The sequence below is a fragment of the Pogoniulus pusillus genome, chromosome 43, assembly GCF_015220805.1.
Source record: "Pogoniulus pusillus isolate bPogPus1 chromosome 43, bPogPus1.pri, whole genome shotgun sequence".
Taxonomy (NCBI): Eukaryota; Metazoa; Chordata; class Aves; order Piciformes; family Lybiidae; genus Pogoniulus; species Pogoniulus pusillus.
In genome coordinates this window covers 1,595,491-1,616,684 of record NC_087306.1, presented here as the reverse complement: position 1 = coordinate 1,616,684, position 21,194 = coordinate 1,595,491, and the positions used below count along the sequence as shown (strand labels likewise).

The following is a 21,194-nucleotide window of genomic DNA, read 5'->3' as shown; positions in this document are numbered from 1 at the left end:
CTCCTCTCCTCCCCTGCCTTGCCCTCTCCTCTCCTCTCCTCTCCTCTCCTCTCCTCCCCTCTCCTCTCCTCCCCTGCCTTGCCCTCTCCTCTCCTCTCCTCCCCTCTCCTCTCCTCCCCTGCCTTGCCCTCTCCTCTCCTCCCCTGCCTTGCCCTCTCCTCTCCTCCCCTGCCTTGCCCTCTCCTCTCCTCTCCTCTCCTCTCCTCTCCTCTCCTCTCCTCTCCTCTCCTCTCCTCTCCTCTCCTCTCCTCTCCTCTCCTCTCCTCTCCTCTCCTCTCCTCTCCTCTCCTCTCCTCTCCTCTCCTCTCCTCTCCTCTCCTCTCCTCTCCTCTCCTCTCCTCCCCCCAGCTCTGCGTTCCCGCCAAACCCCAGCCCCTGCTTTCCCCCCCCACCCTTTTAAAGGTCGCGCCGCCGCGACAGACAGCTCTATTAGCCAATGGTGCTTCGTCTCTCCTCAGGGCAGGGTGACCAATGAGAGTCCGAGGCTCCCGGAGGAAGCCCCGCCCCGGGCCGGGGGCGTGGCGACGGGAGGGGGCGCCATGCGCCATGTCATGGAGGCTCAGTGTGCGGGCAGCCATTGACGGGGTCGGAGTTGCGTGCGGAGCGGGGCGGCGGCGGCAGCGGCAGCTGCCTGCGGCGTTCCCCTCCGTGCTCTCGTCTCCCTCCCGCCGCCGAAACACCCGCAGCGACCTTGCGGTTTCTTGCCCGTCGTGTTCGGCCGCCCTCCCTCGCCAGTGCGGAGCAGCGAGATGGGGGGGGCGATGGAGATGAAGAAGCGTATCAACCTGGAGTTGAGGAACCGGGCCCCCGAGAAGGTGAGGGGCGGCCGGGGGGCAGCGGGCACAGCTCTTTTGCTTCCCACCCCACACCGGGTGACCGCCACCGTCTTCAGGCCGCACGGCCGCGGCCCGGCCGCGATGCTGAATCTGGGTCAGCCGTGGCGCAGGAGCCCCGCGGGGTGCGGGCGGCGCTTCCGGGCGCCGGCCCCGGTGCGGCTGGCGGCAGGACTCGCTTCGTCCATCCCTTCGCTCCCTCTGCTCCTCACCGCCGGCTCTGCCCTGCCGCGGGGGGGGGTGGTGGTGTCTCCTCTTGGCCCCTCGAAGTTGGCAGAGGGGCCGCGGGCGGGCCCACAACTTGCAGCCGCCGTTAATCCTTTTCCCGACTACAAGTTGCGGTCGCGGCGGGGAGTAAACAGGTCACGGCGGCGCCGAGCCCACCCCCGGCCCTTCCCTCGCCCCTTATTTCTGATTGCTTTGGGTTAATTAACGTCGTTTTCTGCCCCCCACCCCCCCCCCCACAACACCCCTTCCCTCCGTGCGCTGCGTGGCGCGGACGGCTCCGTCCCGCTCCTTCCTGCTGCCGCCTAACGCCGCCCCGCCGGGAGCGCGGCGAGGAGCGGGCGGCGTGGGGAGAGCCGCGGGGAGAGCCTCCGGGGCGCGGCGGGCAGGGGAGGAGCGTGGGGGGTGCTGTGTCCCTCCCCGGAGCGGCCGCGGGGGAAGAATCGGGGGCGGGGGTGGATTTCTCCACGGGGAAGAGCCGAGGGGATCCCCCCCAGCCCACTCGGCCCCACCGCATGCTGCTCCTCTTCCCAACTTGGCGTTTGTCTGGGGAGAAAGAGGCAGAAAGCTGAAACTGGGGGGGGGGGCTCCTGTGCGCGGCCAGCACATGTGCTCCCCACGCCACGGCCCTGGGGGGCAGCCCGCGGGCTCCCCGCTTTGCCTCACGCCTGGCTCTCGGGAGATGCTTTTACATCGAGGTCAGGAGGAGGGGAAAAGAAAGAGCAGCTCTTGGCGCTTCGCTCGCCCCAGGAGTAAAGTCCAGATGGGTCACCGAGGCAATATCGACCTCGCTCCCGAGGGATTTGAGGAGCACGCAGTGAGAAGAGTGGGTTTGGACCCAACCCCTGGCGTTTGCAGAGGGTTTTCGGCAGCAGGCAGCTGAGAAGGTGCTGGCATCGTTCGGGCAGAGCCGCCGAGGACCCCTCCTCGCCCGCGGGGTGGCTTTGATTGGAAAAAAGTTTGGGCTTTGTTTAGAGGAATGTTTTCTAGGTGGAAAAACAGAATAAGGGTCAGATTTAATTCTTCTTTGGTCGTCTTTTCCTGGCAGCTGGCTCAGAGGGTTCTGCAGTGGCCCTAAAATGTTGTTCTTTAGCAAGGGGAATGGAAGAGTCACCTTCTTCATGTCCTTCCTTCACCAGCGCTGTGCTCCAGTGTAGATAAAATGATTTAGAGTTAATTGCTTGCTCCTCGTTCCTCTTCTCCAAGTACACGACCTGTATCGATTAGCTGGTTGGGTTTGGGTGGCTTTGGCAGGAGGAAGTTATTTAATTGGGCTTAATGAACCTGCAGAACTCATTGCTGGCTTAAGGCGGGGGTGGTGGGGGGACAGGGGAAGGAGGCTGAGGGTTTGGAGAGGAATGGAAGGTTTGAAACATGCTCCGTGAAATGCTGAGAGGTTAGGAAGGAGGCTGAGGGCAGCTCCCGGGGCTGGGCTGCAGGATGGAAGTGTCTTATCAGGCAACTTTTGGCGGTTTCTGCAGAGTTCAAAGTGTGTTCAGGGGAAGTGAAACTGCTGCTTTGCTTTGTTTCATAGTCAGAGAATCGTTTCAGTTGGAAAAAAGCCTTCTAAAGCTCATCCAATCCAACCATCAACCCAACACCACCGTGGCCATTCAACCATGTCCCACAGTGCCATGTCCACACATCTCTCGAATGCCACCGGGGATGGGGACTCCACCACCTCCTTGGGCAGCCTGTTCCAGTGTGCCTGACCACACTTCCATCACAGGACCACAGATGTCAGGGGTTGGAAGGGACCCAAAGAGCTCATCGAGTCCAACCCCCCTGCCAGAGCAGGACCTTTCAATCCAGCTCAGGGCACACAGGAACGCATCCAGACAGGGCTGGAAAGGCTCCAGAGAAGGAGACTCCACAACCTGTCTGGGGAGTCTGTGCCAGGGCTCTGGGACCCTTCCAGTCAAGAAGTTCCCCCTGGTGTTGAGATGGCACCTCCTGTGCTGCAGCTTCCATCCATTGCTCCTTGTCCTGTCCCAGGGAGCAGTGAGCAGAGCCTGTCCCCCCCTCCTCACCCCCAGCCCTCAGATACTTACAAACATTGATTAGATCCCCGCTCAGTCTTCTCCAGACTCTCAGCCTCTCCTCAGGCAGTGCTCCACTCCCCTCATCATCCTCCCAGCCCTCCCCTGGACTCTCTCCAGCAGATCCCTGTCCCTCTTCAACTGGGGATTCCCAATCTGAAGGCAGCACTCAAAATGAGGTCTCCCCAGGGCAGGGTAGAAACACGAAGGATGTTTATTTGAAGCAGATGGGTCTCAGTGGTTCTGAACCAAATTCTGCTCTCTCAGTTGAACTCAAAACCACAAAGACCCAAATTTAACCACCCTCCCTCCCAAGCTGTGGTTTGGGTGAAGCCTGTGGGTTTCTTGATGCTGACTGAACTTGCTGTCCTGTTGGAAGGTGACGGAGTTGGTGCTTGATAACTGTCGGTCCAGCAATGGTGAGATCGAGGGTCTCAATGACTCCTTCAAAGAACTGGAGTTTCTCAGCATGGCCAACGTAGAGCTGACGTCGCTGGCCAAGCTGCCCACCCTGAGTAAGCTCCGAAAGGTATGTGTGGGTCTGGTGGTGCTTTGAGGAGTCCCACGCCGTAGGCTTGTAGGATGCGATCGCAGAGTCCAAGCAGAGAGTGAGTTAGGTTGGAAGGGAGCTCAAAGCTCAGCCAGCTCCCAACTCCCCACCGTAGGCAGGGACACCTCCCACTAGAACAGGTGGCTCAGGGCCTCATCCAACCTGGTCCTGAACACCTCCAGGGAGGTTGTGGTGCTTCTGTGCTCCACAACCTCCCTGGGCAACCTGTGCCAGGCTCTCACCACCCTCACTGCAGACAACTTCTTCCTGGCATCCAGTTTCAGTCTCTCTGCTGCCAGTTTAAACTCATTCCTCCTGTCAAGACCTTGTCAATAGTCCTTTCCCAGCCCTCCTGGAGCCCCCTTCAGGCACTGGAAGGCCACTCCAGGGTCTCCTCAAAGCCTTTTCCTCTCCAGCCTGCACAGCCCCCAACTCTCAGCCTGTCCTCATAGCAGAGCTGCTGCAGCCCTCTGAGTATCTTTGATGGCTTCATTTGGCCTCGCTCCAACACTTCCATGTTCTGCTTGTGTTGGGGGCCCCAGAACTGTACACAGTGCTGCAGCTGTGGGTGACAAGGTCGTGGTTGTGCCTTTCAGTGCTTGTGGTTGAGCTTGGGTGGCACTGATGGGGCTTTACTGGTGGCCTCACCCAGTCCATAATCAGATCTGAAATTGTTTTGGGGTATCTCTACTTAACTTATGTCCAAATTTGGGATGGGCAATGACTCTTGAGACAGTAAATGATTTCTACTAAGGAGGTCCAGCATTGTCTTGCTGCTGGTTGATGAAAGGCTGTTGGGTTGCCCAGGTGGTGAAATAGAGTCAGAGAATCATTAAGGCCTCTGAGATTGAGTCCAACCATCATGGCCATTAATCCATGTCCCTCAGTGCCATATCCACACATTTCTTGAACACCTCCAGGGACTGTTGGATGTTGTTGGCAGAGTAAAAAGCTTGCCCTGAGTTCCAGTGTTCCATCTTCTGCTGAAAACATCAGCTGGATCTGGGGAGATCTGAGCCTTTGAATCGAATTTTGGTTCATCATTTTCAAACCTGAAGGAGTTTTTGGATGGTCAAAGCTTGTTAACTTTTGTGACTCTTTGAAAGTCTTCAGCTTTGTGATGGAGCTTGAAAAATGATTTAAAAGAATCACAGTGTCAGCCTTACTTTGGGTTGGGAGGGACCTAGGAGACCATCTAGTTCCAACCCACTGACATGGGACACCTCCTGCTAGAGGAGCTTCCTGAGGCCCCCATCCAACCTTGGCTTTGAGTGCTTCCGAGCGTGGAGCCTCCACAACCTCTCTGGGCAACCTGTTTGGGTGCCTCAGCAAGCTGATGGTGGAAAGATGATGTGGGTTGCATCTGATGGTGAGGAGCCAACTGCTCACTGCTGGTTTGCTTTCTCTCTGGCAGCTGGAACTGAGTGACAACATCATTTCAGGAGGCCTGGAGGTCCTTGCAGAGAGGTGTCCGAATCTCACATATCTAAACCTCAGTGGCAACAAAATCAAAGATCTTGGCACTGTGGAAGCTCTTGTGAGTATGGAGAGGAGCTTGGGGACACCTGCCCTTGTGCTTCATCATTTATAGTCAAACACTTGTTGTAAAAATTCATCTTTAACCAATTCATTGATGTTTTAATTTCTGTTTATCTGTATTTACTTTTTGGTGGTGGTGGTGGAGTGGTGCAGTTGGGGGTGGTGGTGGAGTGGTGGAGTTGGTATGGTGGTGGTGGAGGGGTGCAGTTGGTGTGGTGGTGGTGCAGTTGGTGTGGTGGTGGTGCAGTTGGTGTGGTGGTGGTGCAGTTGGTGTGGTGGTGGTGCAGTTGGTGTGGTGGTGGTGCAGTTGGTGTGGTGGTGGTGCAGTTGGTGTGGTGGTGGTGCAGTTGGTGTGGTGGTGGTGCAGTTGGTGTGGTGGTGGTGCAGTTGGTGTGGTGGTGGTGCAGTTGGTGTGGTGGTGGTGCAGTTGGTGTGGTGGTGGTGCAGTTGGTGTGGTGGTGGTGCAGTTGGTGTGGTGGTGGTGCAGTTGGTGTGGTGGTGGTGCAGTTGGTGTGGTGGTGGTGCAGTTGGTGTGGTGGTGGTGCAGTTGGTGTGGTGGTGGTGCAGTTGGTGTGGTGGTGGTGCAGTTGGTGTGGTGGTGGTGCAGTTGGTGTGGTGGCGTGGTGGAGGGGTGCAGTTGGCGCGGTGGTGCTGAAGAGGGGTGCAGTTGGCGCGGTGGTGGTGGTGGTGCAGTTGGGGGGGTGGTGGTGGTGGTGCAGTTGGTGTGGTGGTGGTGGAGGGGTGCAGTTGGTGTGGTGGTGGTGGAGGGGTGCAGTTGGTGTGGTGGTGGTGGAGGGGTGCAGTTGGTGCGGTGGTGGTGGAGGGGTGCAGTTGGTGTGGTGGAGCAGTTGGTGCGGTGGTGGTGGAGGGGTGCGGTGGTGGTGGTGGAGGGGTGCGGTGGTGGTGGAGGGGTGCTGTTGGTGTGGTGGTGCAGTTGGGGGGGTGGTGGTGGTGGAGGGGTGCAGTTGGTGTGGTGGTGCAGTCGTGCAGTTGGTGTCGTGCAGTTGGTGTGGTGGTGGTGGAGTGGTGCAGTTGGTGTGGTGGTGGTGAAGCAGTTGGTGTGGTGGTGGTAGAGGGGTGCAGTTGGTGTGGTGGTGGTGAAGCGTGTTGGTGTGGTGGTGGTGGAGGGGTGCAGTTGGTGTGGTGGTGGTGAAGCAGTTGGTGTGGTGGTGCAGTTGTGGAATCAAGAAGTGGTATTTGTTTCCCTGCAGTAGAAAGGTGCAGACTCATGTGAGGGCCACCCCTGTGTGAGCAGACCGAGTGGAAAGAGCAGGTGTGGGGGTTCAGACTGCTGGCATGGATGTGCAGTGTGGTGAAGCCTTTCCACATCTGCTGACAGCTTTTTTTTTCCTGTGCTGTGCCTGGAAATAACCAAGAACTAGAGGGGCAGGGAAGCAGGAAACAAACAAACTTCACCTTTCTTGGTTGCTTCTTTCCAGCAAAATCTCAAAAACTTGAAGAGCCTTGACCTGTTCAACTGTGAGATTACAAACCTGGAGGATTACAGAGACAGCATTTTTGAGCTGCTGCAGCAAATCACCTACCTGGATGGGTTTGATCAGGAAGACAACGAGGCGCCGGACTCGGAGGATGATGATGATGAGGGTAACGTGGGCAGAAGTTAGAGAATGGGTTAGGTTGGAAGGGAGCTCAAAGCTCAGCCAGTCCCAACCTGTGGGGCACCTCTCACTAGAACAGGTCACTCAAGGCCTCACTCAGCCTGATCTTGGACACCTCCAGGGAGGTTGTGGAGCACAGAAGCACCCAATGTGATCAAAGATCACATTGGGTGCTTCTGTGCTCCACAGCCTCCCTGGGCAACCTGTGCCAGGCTCTCACCACCCTCACTGTAGCCTTTCCCTGAAGCCATCTTTTTCCTCCAGGTGGAGCAGCCTCAATTCCTTCAACTTGTCTTTGTAGGAGAGGTTCTTCAGCCCTCTTACAATCTTTGTGGCCTCACTCTGGATCCTGTCCATTGGGACCCCCCATCCCTCCTCTGTTGGGGGGCCCCCCAGCTGGATGCAGCATTCCAACAGATGAGTTCCACAAGCTGATCAAAAAACCCATCCAAGATAGGCTGGAGCAAGGCATAGAATCATAGAATGGTTTAGGTTGGGAGAAACCTCAAGGATTGGCCAGTTCCAACCCCCCTGCCATAGGCAGGGACAACTCCCACTAGAACAGGTTGCTGAAGGACTCATCCAGCCTGGTCCTGAACACCTCCAGGAGGGGTTGTGGAGCACAGAAGCACCCAATGTGATCACAGATCACATTGGGTGCTTCTGTGCTCCACAACCTCCCTGGGAAATCTGTGCCAGGCTCTCACCACCCTCACTGCAAACAACTTCGTCCTCACATCCACTTTCAGTCTCCCCTCTGCCACTTCAAACCCATTCCCCTCCTCTCATTCCCAGCCCATCTCAACAGTCCCTCCCCAGCCCTCCTGCAGACCCTGCCAGGCCACTCCAAGGGCTCCTAGAAGCCTTCTCCTCTCCAGCCTGCACAGCCCCAACTCTCTCAGCCTGTGCTCACAGCAGAGCTGCTGCAGCCCTCTCAGCATCTTGGTGGCCTCCTCTGGGCTGGCTCCAACACTTCCATGTCCTGCTTGTGCTGGGGACTCCAGAGCTGCCCCCAGGGCTGCAGGTGGGGGCTGAGGAGAGCAGAGCCAAGGGGCACAATCCCCTCCCTTGCCCTGTGCCCACACTGCTCTGGCTGCAGCCAGCACAGGGTTGTGTCTGGGCTGCACTCACCCTGCAGGCTCCTGTGGAGCTTTGCATCAGCCCAGACCCCCAGGGGCTGTTCCTCAGGGCTGCTCTCTGCCATTCCCCACCCAGCCTGGAGCTGTGCTTGGGACTGCACCCACCCAGCTGCAGGACCTTCCACTTGGTTTGGTTGAATGCCCTGAGCTTGGCCTGGGCACAGCTCTGCAGCCTGTGCAGGGCCCTCTGCATTGGTCTCTGCCCTCCACAGCTTGGTGCCATCTGCAGACCTACTGAGGCTGCAGTCGAGCCCTCAGTCCTGTGAAGCTGTTGTGCTGCACCTCCTAAATGTGCACAGCAGTCAGAGGTTTCTGCTCTGCCTGTTGCTGCTGGAGGTTTCTCAGTCGTTTCTTGGCCTTGAATCACTCCCTGCTGTGCCAGGTGGTAGTTGGTGAGAGGCTGCTGGATGCAAAGCTTGGGAGTAAAAGCAATTGGTGAAAGCCAAAGGGTTGGCAGTTGGGATATGAAAGTTGCTGTTTGAGAACAGTTGAATAGTTACTAACTTGAAAATGACTCTGAAGTGTTAAACCTCCTCATTATCTGCTGAGCTGCTGCAGTGGTGTGCTCCAGACACAGAAATGAGGGCAGCTCTCGTCCCTTTGGCACAGTTTATGGTTCACTGCTGGGGGTTAAGCAAGATCCATGGACTCTGTTCAGATGCTTTTTGCCTTTCAATACTTGAGGGTTTGATTCTGTGGAAAAGCCTTTCCCCCTTCCACCTTTACAGGACTTTGCCTACTGGGCTGCTTCAGGCACAGAGTTTTGCTGGAAGGTGGTGATTGTCAAAACCAGTTGGAGCCTCTCTTGGGGTACAAAGGAGAGAGATGCATTAACACCCAGCCTGGTTCCCACAGCTTGCCCCAAAACTGTCTGGAACTGTTGGAGCCAGTCCAGAGGAGGCCACCAAGATGCTGAGAGGGCTGCAGCAGCTCTGCTCTGAGGCCAGGCTGAGAGAGTTGGGGCTGTGCAGGCTGGAGAGGAGAAGGCTTCCAGGAGCCCTTGGAGTGGCCTTGCAGGATCTGTAGGAGGCTGCAGGAGGGCTGGGGAGGGACTGTTGAGAAGGGCTGGGAATAAGAGGAGGGGAATGGGTTTGAAGTGGCAGAGGGGAGACTGAAAGTGGATGTGAGGACAAAGTTGCTTGCAGTGAGGGTGGTGAGAGCCTGGCACAGGCTGCCTGGAGGTTGTGGAGCACAAAATCACAGAATGAGATCAAAGATCCCATTCTGTGCTGCACAACCTCCCTGGAGGTGCTCAAGGCCAGGTTGATGAGGACTTGAGCGACCTGCTCTAGTCAGAGGTGTCCCTGCCTATGGCAGGGGGTTGGAACTGGCTGAGCTTTGAGGTCATAGAATCAGTCAGGGCTGGAAGGGACCACAAGGATCATCTGCTTCCAACCTCCCTGCTGTGGGCAGGGGACACCTCATGCTAGATCAGGCTGTCCAGAGCCTCATCCAGGTCCCTTCCAGTGTAGACCATTCTATGACTCTTAAGGGTTGCAGCTGGTTTGAACTGATGTATGCAGACTTGAGGGAAGAAGTTAAGGAGGCTTAATTTGTGGTTTAGAAGTGTATCTTCTGTTTCAGAAGGAGATGAAGATGATGATGATGATGATGAGGACGAAGCTGGCCCTCCAGGAGAATATGAAGAAGAAGATGATGAAGATGATGGAGGTTCAGATTTAGGGGAAGGTGAAGAGGAGGAGGAAGTGGGTCTTTCATACTTGATGAAAGAAGAGATTCAGGTAAAGTCTGGCAGCTCTCCCAGAGCCAAGGACTGGAGAGGAGCTGCCTGCAGCTGACTGTGTTTGGTCAGAGGTGCAGACGTGGTGGGTGTGAGCACAGGGAGGGCTTTTGGAGCTGTTGCTGGAGTGTCAAGTGCTGGCCTGAACATCAGGGGAGGCTGCTGGCTGTGAGGATGGTCCTGGCTGAGCCCCAGGACCTGCTTCTCTTTTACCCCACCCATACTGGTGCAGCCTCTTTGTTGTTGTCTGTGGGTTGAAGAAGCAGTTGTCAGTGTTGGGAAACTGTCAGCAGCTACCAATGGAATTGCCAGAACAGGAATAAATTATTGCATAGAATTCAGTTAATTTATTTTGGAAACCCAAGGGAAGGAGCCTGGAAGGAAGCACCAAGAAGTTACTGACAAGGGAGGACAGAAAAGGCCTGGGGTTTGCTGTAATAAATGTGGGCTTTTACCATGAATATTGGTGGTGGTGGTAGGAAGACTGGAAAATAGCCCCCAGGATCTGTGGAGCTGTGCTAAAAGCAAGTGGAGGAGGAATAAGATAATAGACACATTTGAGAGGGGTATGAGTGGATTCTTGGAGGTAGGAACTGATCATGAAAAGCTCCACAGGAGCCTGCAGGGTGAGTGCAGCCCAGACACAGCCCTGTGCTGGGCTGCAGCCAGAGCAGTGTGGGCACAGGGCAAGGGAGGGATTCTGCCCCTTGGCTCTGCTCTCCTCACACCTCACCTGCAGCCCTGGGGGCAGCTCTGGAGCTCCCAGCACAAGCAGGACATGGAAGTGTTGGAGCCAGCCCAGAGGAGGGCACCAAGATGCTGAGAGGGCTGCAGCAGCTCTGCTGTGAGCACAGGCTGAGAGAGTTGGGGCTGTGCAGGCTGGAGAGGAGAAGGCTTCCAGGAGCCCTTGGAGTGGCCTTGCAGGGTCTGCAGGAGGCTCCAGGAGGGCTGGGGAGGGACTATTGAGAAGGTCTGGGAATGAGAGGAGGAGGAGGAGGACTGGGTTTGAAGTGGCAGAGGGGAGACTGAAAGTGGATGTGAGGAAGTTGTTTGCAGTGAGGGTGGTGAGAGCCTGGCACAGGTTACCCAGGGAGGTTGTGATCTTTGATCCCATTCTGTGCTTCTGTGCTGCACAATCTCCCTGGAGATGTTCAAGGCCAGGCTGGATGAGGCCTTGAGTGACCTGTTCTAGTGGGAGGTGTCCCTGCCTGTGGTGGGGGGATTGGAACTGGCTGATCCCTGAGGTCTCTTCCAACCTAAACCATTCTCTGAATCACAGCCTCTTGAGAGGGACATCAGCGATTGTCTACTCCAACCTCCGTGCCAAGGAAGCCTCTCAGCCAGACTTGGTTGCTTTAGGCCTCATCCAAGCTGGCCTTGAAGCCAGGCCCTTTGAGGTGGTGTTTTGGAAAAGGAATGGAGGAGGAGGAGGAGGAGGAGGAGGAGGAGGAGGATCAGGAGTGGGTGGTGTGGTGGTTGGTAGCTGTGTGTCCTCTGCACCTCGCGCGGTAGAGCTGCCGCACAGAGCTGCGAGGGGAGCTCAGCTGCTGCTGGTGCTGTGAAAGCAGACTCAGGTTGTGTTGTGAGGTCAGGAGCAGGAGGGCATTGAGATGGAGCTGTGAAGTTTGGAGGATTCTGCTTTTTTCCCTGCTGTCCCAGTGACATTGGCCACTCAGGGCAGTGAATTCATGCAGGGAGAGCTGAATTGCCATGGTCCGAGGGGCAGAGGTCAGAGACTCTCCCATGTCCTCCCCACGTCTTGTGTTACTCTGTGCCCAAAAGCAGGCTTAGGTTTGTCCCCAGCCTTGGCAGCAGAGGTTCTGCACTGGTGTTGAGTTTCCTGGGGCTGCTGATTTGTTAATTAGTTGACATTTTCTCAGCTATCAGCTTGGGTGGAACAAGGAAAACCCCAACAGAGACAGAAGCAGTGATTGTGTGCAGAGTCCTGCTTGCTCCTCTTCTGTGGCTGATCACAGTGGGGCCCAAGGAAAACTGGAGCTGTTTCCCCTCTTGTGTGCTGTGGTTGCCTCTGCAGTTCACTTGGCATTCATTTGCTCTTGGTGTGGGGTGGTGGTGAGTTGGGAACAGCAAAGACAGGAGAATTCCAGGCAGGGTAGAACACAGGCCTGGGTGAGTTGATGCACTGGAGCCTGTTTGGCTGCACCTCCTTGGACTGGTGGCCAGTAAGGATAAATGTGGGGCCTCAGGACAAAGATTTTCCAACTCTCTTGTTGAAATCCAACACAAACTGAAAAGAGATTTCCCCATTTTCTGTAAAGGATGAAGATGATGATGATGACTACGTTGAAGAAGGAGGTGAGGAGGAGGAGGAAGGTAAGCTCTCAAGTTTCAAGCTGTGACTAAACCTATTTGATTCCTTTCTGTTTCCAGAGCTTTGCCCCTTTGGACATGCACTTCTTAATGGCACAAAGTGCCTCTTTGGGCTGGTTCAGGAGGGATGGGAAGAGTTTTAGGGTTGCTTTAAGCAAGAGCTGGAGCAGGTAGAAGAAGCTGTGTGCAGTGAGGGCTGCCTTTTATTCCTGGCTCCTTTGTAAAATGCAAACAAGGGAGAAATGAGTCTTCAGCTAAAGCAGCTCTCTCACATGAGGACATCTACACCATGAGAGATGCTCCTCTGCCAGCATTGAGGCTGAGAACCTGGAGAAGAGCAGCCCCATAGGGGATGATCTCAGTGTTCAGCAAGAGCTAAAGGGGCTGTGGGGAGCAAGGGGCTGGCATCTTCTCAGTGGTGCCCAGGGACAGGGCCTGGGGCACAAGCTGGACCCCAGGAGGTTGCAGCTGAGCAGGAGGAGAAACTTGAGTGAGGGTGCTGGAGGGCTGGAGCAGGCTGCCCAGAGAGGTTGTGGAGTCTTCTTGGCTGGAGAGCTTCCAGCCCTCCCTGGGCATTGTGCCCCTGGGCAAGCTGCTGTGGGTGCCCTGCTGGAGCAGGGGGGTTGCAGGAGATGATCTCCACGGGTCCCTTCCACCTCTACCATGCTGGCATTTGGAGATTGAGAGGAGAAGGACTCTCTGCACCCTGCAGATGTCACCTTGGTCCGTGCCCTGGGGACTCTGCTGATGGAGCCCCAGAAGCAGCCACTGCCTTGTTTCCCACTTTTAACAAGCTGGAAGTGACTTCTCCAGTCACATTCCCTCCAGGAGTTGCTTTAAAAGTGGAAAACAATCCAGAGTCCTGTATCTGGTGATCCTGGTCCTGCCTGGAGGAGGTTCAGTGCACTGAGGGTGGGTAACTGCTGTGGAAAAGGTGCTCCTCTGCCTGGTGTTCTGCAGGACCATGAAGTTCTGCTCCTGAGAAGTGGATTTACTCAAGTTGTGGTTTTTTTCTTTCTTTGCTCATAAAAACAACTTCTTATTTGATCTGTTGGTATTTCAGAGAGGACATCCCCAGGTTAAACAGGACAAATCCATCACAGAATGGTTTAGGTTGGAAGGGACCTGAGAGGCAGTGCCATAGGCAGGGACACCTCCCACTAGAACAGGTTGCTCAAGGCCTCATCCAGCCTGGCCTTGAACACCTCCAGGGAGGTTGTGGAGCACAGAAGCACAGAATGGGATCAAAGATTTCCCCTTCTGCTCAGATGGAACCTCCTGGGTCACAGCCTGTGCCTCTTACTGCTTGTTCTGTCCCTGGGCATCACCAAACAGAGTCTGGCCCCAGCCTCTTGCCCCTCACCTTTCAACTCTTGCTGAGCACTGCTTGGATGCCCTCTGAGGCTGCTCTCCTGCAGGCTCTCAGCCTTTGCTCCCCACAGAGCAGCTCCAGGCCCCTCAGCAGCTTTCCAGCTCCCACTGGACTCTCTCCAGCAGTCCCCAGCCTCTGTGGAGCTAGAGAGGCCAAATGTGGTCTCACCAGGGCAGGAGAACCTCCTTGGCCTGTTGGCCACAACTTCTCTGCACGCCCCAGGCAGACCTTTGGAGCCTTCTTGGCCAGGAGGGCAACTTGCTGGCTGCTGGGAACCTTTGCTGTTTCCCAGCCCATGCAGTTCCTCCTCTGCAGAGCCAAATGTGGAGGTCAGATGTGCTCTTCTCCAGGCCCAGCAGTCCCAGGGCTCAGCCTTTGCTCCTCACAGAGGTGCTGCAGGCCCCTCAGCATATGCACAGCCCAAACCTCTGTGATCTGAAACACTTCTACCAGTGGAGTTCTCATCACTGACTCCTGCACAGACCATGCCCTGTCTGAACTTGTCAGGGTGATCTAAACCAATGCTCTTTGAGCCATGAGCAGCACAGAGCAGCCAGACTGTCCTTGGTGACAAGGGGCAGTGGGTGCAGGCTGGAGCAGAGGAGGTTCCTTGTGACCATGAGGGGAAACTTCTTCCACTGGAGCAAGCTGCACAGAGAGGCTGTGAAGTCTTCTTCTCTGGAGAGCCTCCAGATCCAGCTGGCTGTGTTCTGTGTGGCCTGCTCTGGCACCCTCTGGTTGGTGACTGCTCTGCTTGGACTTCTAGTGGGAAGTGTCCCTGCCTGTGGCTGGGGGTTAGAGCTGGATGATCTTTGTGCTCCCTTCCAACCTAAACCATTCCATGATGGATGACTCTTGAAGTAAATCCCAGGAGTTGTGACTCCATCCTCTCCCTTGACAGTTCCTGGCATTTCAGGGGGAGAAGGTCTGGATTTTGTGTGTGCAGGGCTCACAGGTTTTAGCCTCAGCCTCCCTGTGGACATCACTTCCATTGTGTGGTCCCTTCCAGCCCTCACTGTTCTGTCAGCCTGTGACTGGTCACTGTGCTGATGCCAGGCACACAGCAGTCACTTCAGTGGTGTTTTCTAAAGGCCTGATGGTGGCAGAGTCCTGGGTGCAGTTCTGGAGCCCCCAGCACAGGGACATGGAACTGCTGGAGTGAGTCCAGAGGAGGCCACCAAGATGCTGAGAGGGCTGCAGCAGCTCTGCTCTGAGGCCAGGCTGAGAGAGTTGGGGCTGTGCAGGCTGGAGAGGAGAAGGCTTCCAGGAGCCCTTGGAGGATCTGAAAGGGGCTCCAGAAGGGCTGGGGGGGTACTACTGACAAGGTCTGGGAGTGACAGAATCACAGAATGTCAGGGGCTAGAAGGGACCTCCAAAGCTCCTCCAGACCCACTCCTGCCAGAGCAGGATCACCCAGAGCAGATTACACAGGAACACATCCAGTCAGATCTTGAATTTCTCCAGGGAGGGAGACTCCACAACCCCCCTGGGCAGCCTGTTCCAGGGCAGTTCTGTCACCCTCAGGGAGGAAAAATTCCTTCTCAGGTTTAAGTGAAACTTTCTATGCCTCAACTTCCACCCAGTGCCCCTTGGGCTGTCCTTGAGCATCACCCAGCAGAGCCTGCTCCAGCCTCTGGCACTCAACTTTACTCATCAGTAACCATTGCTGAAGTCACCTCTCAGCCTCTTCTCCAGGCAGCACAGCCCCAGCTCCCTCAGGCTCTCCTTATAGGAGACTCCCAATGACAAGAGGAGGAGGAATGGGTTTAAACTGGCAGAGGGGACATTTAAACTGGATGTCAGGAAGTTGTTTACAGTGAGGGTGGTGAGACACTGGCACAGGTTGCCCAGGGAGGCTGTGGATCTTTGATCACATTTGGTGCTTCTGTGCTCCGCAAGCTCCCTGGAAGTGTTCAAGTCCAGGCTGGATGAGGCCTTGAGCAACCTGTTCTAGTGAGAGAGGCTGAGGGAGCTGGGGGTGTGCAGCCTGGAGGAGGCTCAGGTGGGACCTCATTGCTGCCTACAACTACCTGCAGGGAGGCTGTAGCCAGGTGGGGTTGGGCTCTTCTCCCAGGCAGCCAGGAACAGAACAAGGGGACACAGCCTCAAGTTGTGCCAGGGGAGGTCTAGGCTGGATATTAGGAGAAAGTTGTTGGCAGAGAGAGTGATTGGCACTGGAATAGGCTGCCCAGGGAGGTGGTGGAGTTGCTGTCTCTGGAGGTGTTGAAGCCAAGCCTGGCTGGGGCACTTGGTGCCATGGTCTGGTTGACTGGATAGGGCTGGGGGATAGGTTGGGCTGGGTGAGCTTGGAGCTCTCTTCCAACCTGCTTGATTCTATGATTCTATGATGTCCCTGCCTGTGGCACTGGCTGAGCTTTGAGCTCCCTTCCAACCTAACCCATTCTCTGCGGGTGCCTGAGCTCTGTGCCTGTCTCTTCCTCAGCAGAGGGCATCCGAGGCGAGAAGAGGAAACGAGATCCCGAAGACGAAGGCGAGGAAGAGGACGATTAAGCCGTTCTAGACACAAGTAGGACCAGACTCTTCAGTTCCCAGCTCCTCAGTAGTGATGATGCAGATCTGTTTTTTGTCTCCATGTACCATAGATGTCCCTACAGAAGAGAAATGTTAACTTTTTATAGGAGAGGTGTGGTTTTACTATTCTTGCCCCCCCCCTTTTTATCATTCCAAATGAGATCTAATAGCCTGGTAGTGAACCTTTACCTAGAAACCAACTTCCAGCCCTGTAATCACTGAAGCCATTGTCAAGTTTTTTCTTCCCCCTTTCCTCCTCCTCCTCCTCCTCTAGATTTTTTTGGTTTGTTTTGTTTGGAGCTCTTTAATTTCCTACAAGCTTTTGCTGTCTGGGTCACCACCAGCCCAGAGTTTAAAGCTGGGGTTAAGATTGTGAAGTCTCTTGGAGGTGTGGAAGTTTTGCTACTGAAGCTGAACTCTTGTGGCAAATTCAACTCTCTTTTTGTTTGCTTTGTTGTTTTAAGAAGAAGTCAACTGATCTGGAGTGTAGCAGGGATTCTGTTTGACAGTGGTGAGTGTGTTAAAAGGTGACTTCTGGACTTAGGTTTTGAAGTCTCTTCTCCCATCCTGTGTGTTCCACCTGAAAGCCCCAAGGGGATTTGAAAGGGATTTTGGGGGGTTTGTTTTCTTGGTTTCAGTGTCTCACTTTTTAAGACCCCCCTCAAGAAATGGCTCTTGGTATAAACAAAGGGTTGTAATCCTTAACTTCTCTCCCAAAAGACACAAATCCCTTGCAGGTATTAAAACCAAATCCTTGCTAGTTTTGAAACAGTTTGGGTTTTTTGCTCCAAGTCTTTGTTAAGCCTCCACTTCGCTTCACTTCGCTTCTCAACGTCGTCGTTGCTCTGGGAGCCCTGCAGCAGTCGTGGTGTGGCTGTCGGCTCTCTGCCTCGGGTGACTCCTTCAGGCACGTTCTGGGTTTACAACCAGCTCCACACTGCTACTACTCTTTATGGGTTCCTTAAGGAAAGCTGAAAACGAGTTAAAAGCTGAAGATTTAAGTTTGCTCTTTCTCTGCAGGTCACCTGTTTAAATCAGGTTGCAGGCAAAGCGTTGTGAGTAGAGAGCAGTTTGGGGGAGGTTTTGTCTTGGATGGCTGCAGAAGTTTGTTGTGTTGCAAACCAGTGCAGGAGTCCTGTGGACAAACTTTGTTCTGTAAGGGTTGGATCAGCATAATTCCACCCCCCTCCCCCTCAAAAAAAAAGAGAATGTTTTCTGTTTTGAGCCACTGGGGAACAAATCTGCAGGTTCAGCATCACTGCTCTTAGTCCCAGTTTGGGGTTTTAAACCTTGCTATCAATTCCCATTCGTTTTCACAGAGGTACTGAACCAAGTACCACACAGGCAGCTTTATTCAAGAGACTTATTTTTGTACCTGTCTGGGCTGCCACTGAACTGGGGGAGACACCAAAGGGGTGTGGGAGGAAAAGAGGGAGATGTCCTGGACCTGAGGAAGAGTCAGGTCGCCCATGGCTCGCTTAGCTGTGACTATTGAACAGGTGTTTCATACTCTGGCAGGCTTTAAAAGTGACTTCCAGCTCAAAGCCAGATACTGCAGGGTCAAAGTTCTGCAGAGCCCAATAATGTCTTTGTCTGTGTGGTGTTTTTCTTCCACTCCCCCTCCTCAAATAGAGCCTTAAATGATAGTTTCTCCTCCCAGCTGTGAAGCGTCGCCAGCCACAAAGGCTCTGGGCTCAGGTGAGGCAGGCAGTAGGCTTGGAAACAAAACTGGCTTCAGTTTGGCTGTTTTGGGGTTTATGTCTGTTTTTAAACCAATTTCTCTGTGAAGACACTAGAAAAGTAGAGGTAAAAACTGCACTTGCACCCCCAGGCTGAGCTCCTGTGTTTGGCTACTGAGTGACTTTACAGCCCTTAGGTAAGTGCACATCTTGTGCTGGAGGCTCTGTGCTCGAGGCAGTTTTGTGCTCAGCTTTGAGGTAGAAAAGTTCATTTTCCCAACCTCTCTTCTGTGTTTTGGTCTTGGTGAATGACTGAAACGTTTTATTTCTGAGGGTCTACTTAAGGCACCTCATTCCCAGGGCTTTTTCCTTCACTCTTAGGCTGATAAATCAGTTTGAAACCCCAATTTTCATGATGAAAACCTGAGTGCTGCTTTTGTTCCACCGAGTCCAGCTTCAGCTCACTGCACAAAGCAAACTCAAAAGAGGTTAACAAGAACTTCCTCCCCCCCCCTTCAAATGACTATTTTCCCCCAGCCTCAACCTGCATCAGCCTCTACACCTAAAAACCTGAGCCTCACACAGCTTCCTGAGTAACTTTTGCCCTTTCCCTCCCTGTTGCCAGCTCAGAGTTCCCTGCCTGGCAGGCAGCTCCACAGCAGAGTCTTTTTTAAACTGGGGAAGCCAACCCAGAGCCTCCAGAGAAACTTTTGGATCCAGACTTTTTTTGCTTGGTGGGGGATGATCTTTTCATGCAAAATAAAGAAGTTAAGGGTGGGTTTTATATTTTGTAGAGGTTTTTTGTCCTATTTTAATGCTCTTTGTATGGCAGTTCTGTATATAGTGTGGTTTGGTTCCCTCTCGACCTCTTTTTCTTCTCTCTCTTTTTTTTTTCCCCCCTAACTGACTTCTTTTTTGTGCAGCTGTGTTTTGAATAAAGCCATGACAGTGTTAAATTAAACCAACAAAACAACCCTGCAGCACTCTTCTGATGATTTGGTTTTGGGGTTGTTTGGGATTGTTTGTTTTTTTTTTTGGGGGGGGGGTTTAGTTGTAACCAAACCTTTTGTTTTCTTGCCCCCACGATGTGCTGTAAATTTTCTCAACGTTTTCAAACCGAATTATTTCCAATAAATTGAGACTTAATTGTTCTGGATTGACTCTTTGGGGCTGGAGAGCTGTGAGGGTTGCTTAAGGAGGAGTTGGAGGTAAAGGGAATCGCAGAACGAAGCAGGTTGGAAAAGAGCTTCAAGATCCTCGACTCCAACTCTCACCTAACCCTTCTAATTCACTAAGCCCTGGCACTGAGTGCCTCCTGCAGCCTCCTCTTAAACACCTCCAGCCATGGGCACTCCACCACCTTCCTGGGCAGCCCAGTCCAATGCCAGTCTCTCTAGGAAGAAAGTCTTCCTAACACCCAGCCTGAACCTGCCCTGGCACGACTTAAGGCTGCAGCCCCTTGTTCTGTGCCTGGCAGCAGAGCCCAACTCCACCTGGCTGCAGCCTCCCTGAAGGGAGCTGCAGGCAGCAATGAGCTCTGCCCTGAGCCTCCTTCAGGCTGCACCCCCCCAGCTCCCTCAGCCTCTTCTCCCAGGGCTGTGCTCCAGGCCCCTCCCCAGCCTTGCTGCCCTGCTCTGGGCACCCTCTGGCTCCTCAGCTTCTTAAACTGAGGGTTCCAGAACTGGACACAGCACTCCAAGTTGTGGCCTGAGCAGTGCTGAGCACAGGGCAGGAGGACTGCCCTCGTCCTGCTGTCCACACTGCTCCTGAGCCAGCCCAGGATGCCATTGGCCTTGGCCCCCTGGGCATGCTGCTGGCTCCTGTTCAGCTGCCAACCAGCACCCCCAGGTCCCTCTGCCTGGCTGCTCTCCAGGGAGTGGTGCAGCTCACAGGGCATTTGCATACCTCATGGGATGTGTTGGGTTGGAAGGGACTGTCAGAGGTCATCTTGTCCAAGCCCCTGCAGTCAGCAGGGACATCCTCCCCTGGAGCAGGTTGTTCAGAGCTTGTTTTGAGCCTGACCTTGAACATCTCCAGGGATGAGACCTCAATTACCTCCCTGGGTAACCTGTTCCAGTGGGATCCTGGGGGGCATTAAGCAGCACATCGAGGGAGATTCCCCTTCTCCTCTGCCCTGCTGAGACCTCAGTTTGGGACTCCCCAGTGGAAGAAGGGCAGAGATCTACTGGAGAGAGCCCCAGGGAGGGCTAGGAGGATGATGAGGGGACTGGAGCAATGCCTAATGAGGAGGGGCTGAGGGACCTGGGGCTGAGAGTCTGGAGAGGAGAAGACTGAGAAGGGATTTAATAAATGACTATAACTGAGGATTGGGAGTCAGGAGGGGGGGACAGGCTCTGGGGGTCAGGAGAAGGGGGACAGGCTCTGCTCATTTGCTCCCTGGGATAGGACAAGCAGCAGTGGATGGAAGCTGCAGCTCAGAAGGTTCCAGCTCAACACAAGGGGCAACTTCTTGAGTGGAAGAGTCCCAGAGCACTGGCACAGGCTGCCCAGAGAGGTTGTGGAGTCTCCTTTTCTGGAGCCTTTCCAGCCCTGTCTGGATGTGCTCCTGTGTGCCCTGAGCTGGATTGTGTGGTGCTGCTCTGGCAGGGGGTTGGGACTCGACGATCTCCTTGGGTCCCTTCCAACCCCTGACATCCTGTGGTCCTGTGAAGCTGCACAGCCTAATGCTGGCCTTTCAAAGCAGCTTCTCAGTCCTCTAACAAGACCCTTGGCTTTGTTTTGGGATGGGACCAGCATTCTTGGCCAAAGAAAGTGGGGGAGGCAGATGAGAGATGAGCCCAGGGAAGGGTGGTGGCTGCTTGCTGGCATTTCAGTTTTTAAGTGTCCAGAAAATTCCTTTCCAACTAAAGCCCCACATTGGCTGCTCAGCCTCTGTAGCACACAGAGAAGTGAGACTAAAAGGGGGGACCTGAGCATTAGGGCAGACTAAACTCGTGCTAAAAAACCACTGTCTTGCAGCCCAGAGAACTGCAGTGCCCTGAAGTGTGGGCAGCAGCTGAAGGGAGGGGACTCTGCACCTCGTGGAGTATTGGGTCCAGCTCTGGAGCCTCCAGCACAGGAAGGAGGGGGACCAGAGTAGGTCACAAAGATGATCAGAGAGGTTGCAGCACCTTTGTTGGGAAGAGTTGGAGGTGTTCAGCCTGGTGGGGAGGGACTTTTGACAAGGGCTGAGGAGGACAGAAGAAGAGACAATGGCTTCAAACGGGCAGAAGCTGGGTTGAGATGAGACATTTAACAGAAGGGAGGCACTGGAGCAGGTTGCCCAGGGCTGCCCTGGTGTTCGAGGGCAGCCTGGACAAAGCCTTGAGCAGCTCGGGCTAGTGGGAGGTGTCCCTGCCCATGGCAGGGGAGGGTTGGAACTGGATGATCTCGAAAGCGCCTCCCAGCCCAAGCCGTTCCGTGACTCTCCCGGGGCTCCGTGGGGCTCGGTGGGGCTGAGCCGCCCCAGGCTGTGCCGCCCTGCTGCGGGCACGGCAGAGCAGACGAAGCGGCGCTGCGCAGCCACACCCTGCAAAACCAACACCCTGGGCACCTGCCGAGCTCCGGAGCTCGTCCTGCCGGCGGCGAGCAGCTT

At 54.8% G+C, this 21,194-nt stretch overlaps 1 protein-coding gene across 3 annotated transcripts; it reads left to right on the top strand.

The window, feature by feature from the left end:
• The first annotated feature begins 502 nt into the window (after positions 1 to 502).
• ANP32E (acidic nuclear phosphoprotein 32 family member E) lies at positions 503 to 18,750 on the top strand. Of its 3 annotated transcripts, none has more exons than XM_064175982.1 (7): positions 503 to 815; positions 3,477 to 3,626; positions 5,062 to 5,184; positions 6,626 to 6,791; positions 9,532 to 9,686; positions 11,965 to 12,019; positions 15,832 to 18,750. In XM_064175982.1, exons 1-7 carry the CDS (start codon positions 750 to 752, stop codon positions 15,897 to 15,899), a joined length of 783 nt encoding a protein of 260 aa, XP_064032052.1. In that variant the 5' UTR covers positions 503 to 749; the 3' UTR covers positions 15,900 to 18,750. The 3 variants fall into 3 exon arrangements, with proteins under 3 accessions (XP_064032052.1, XP_064032053.1, XP_064032051.1); XM_064175983.1 differs by having other exon boundaries at positions 9,529 to 9,686; positions 15,835 to 18,750; XM_064175981.1 differs by having other exon boundaries at positions 9,529 to 9,686.
• Positions 18,751 to 21,194: the final 2,444 nt, after the last annotated feature.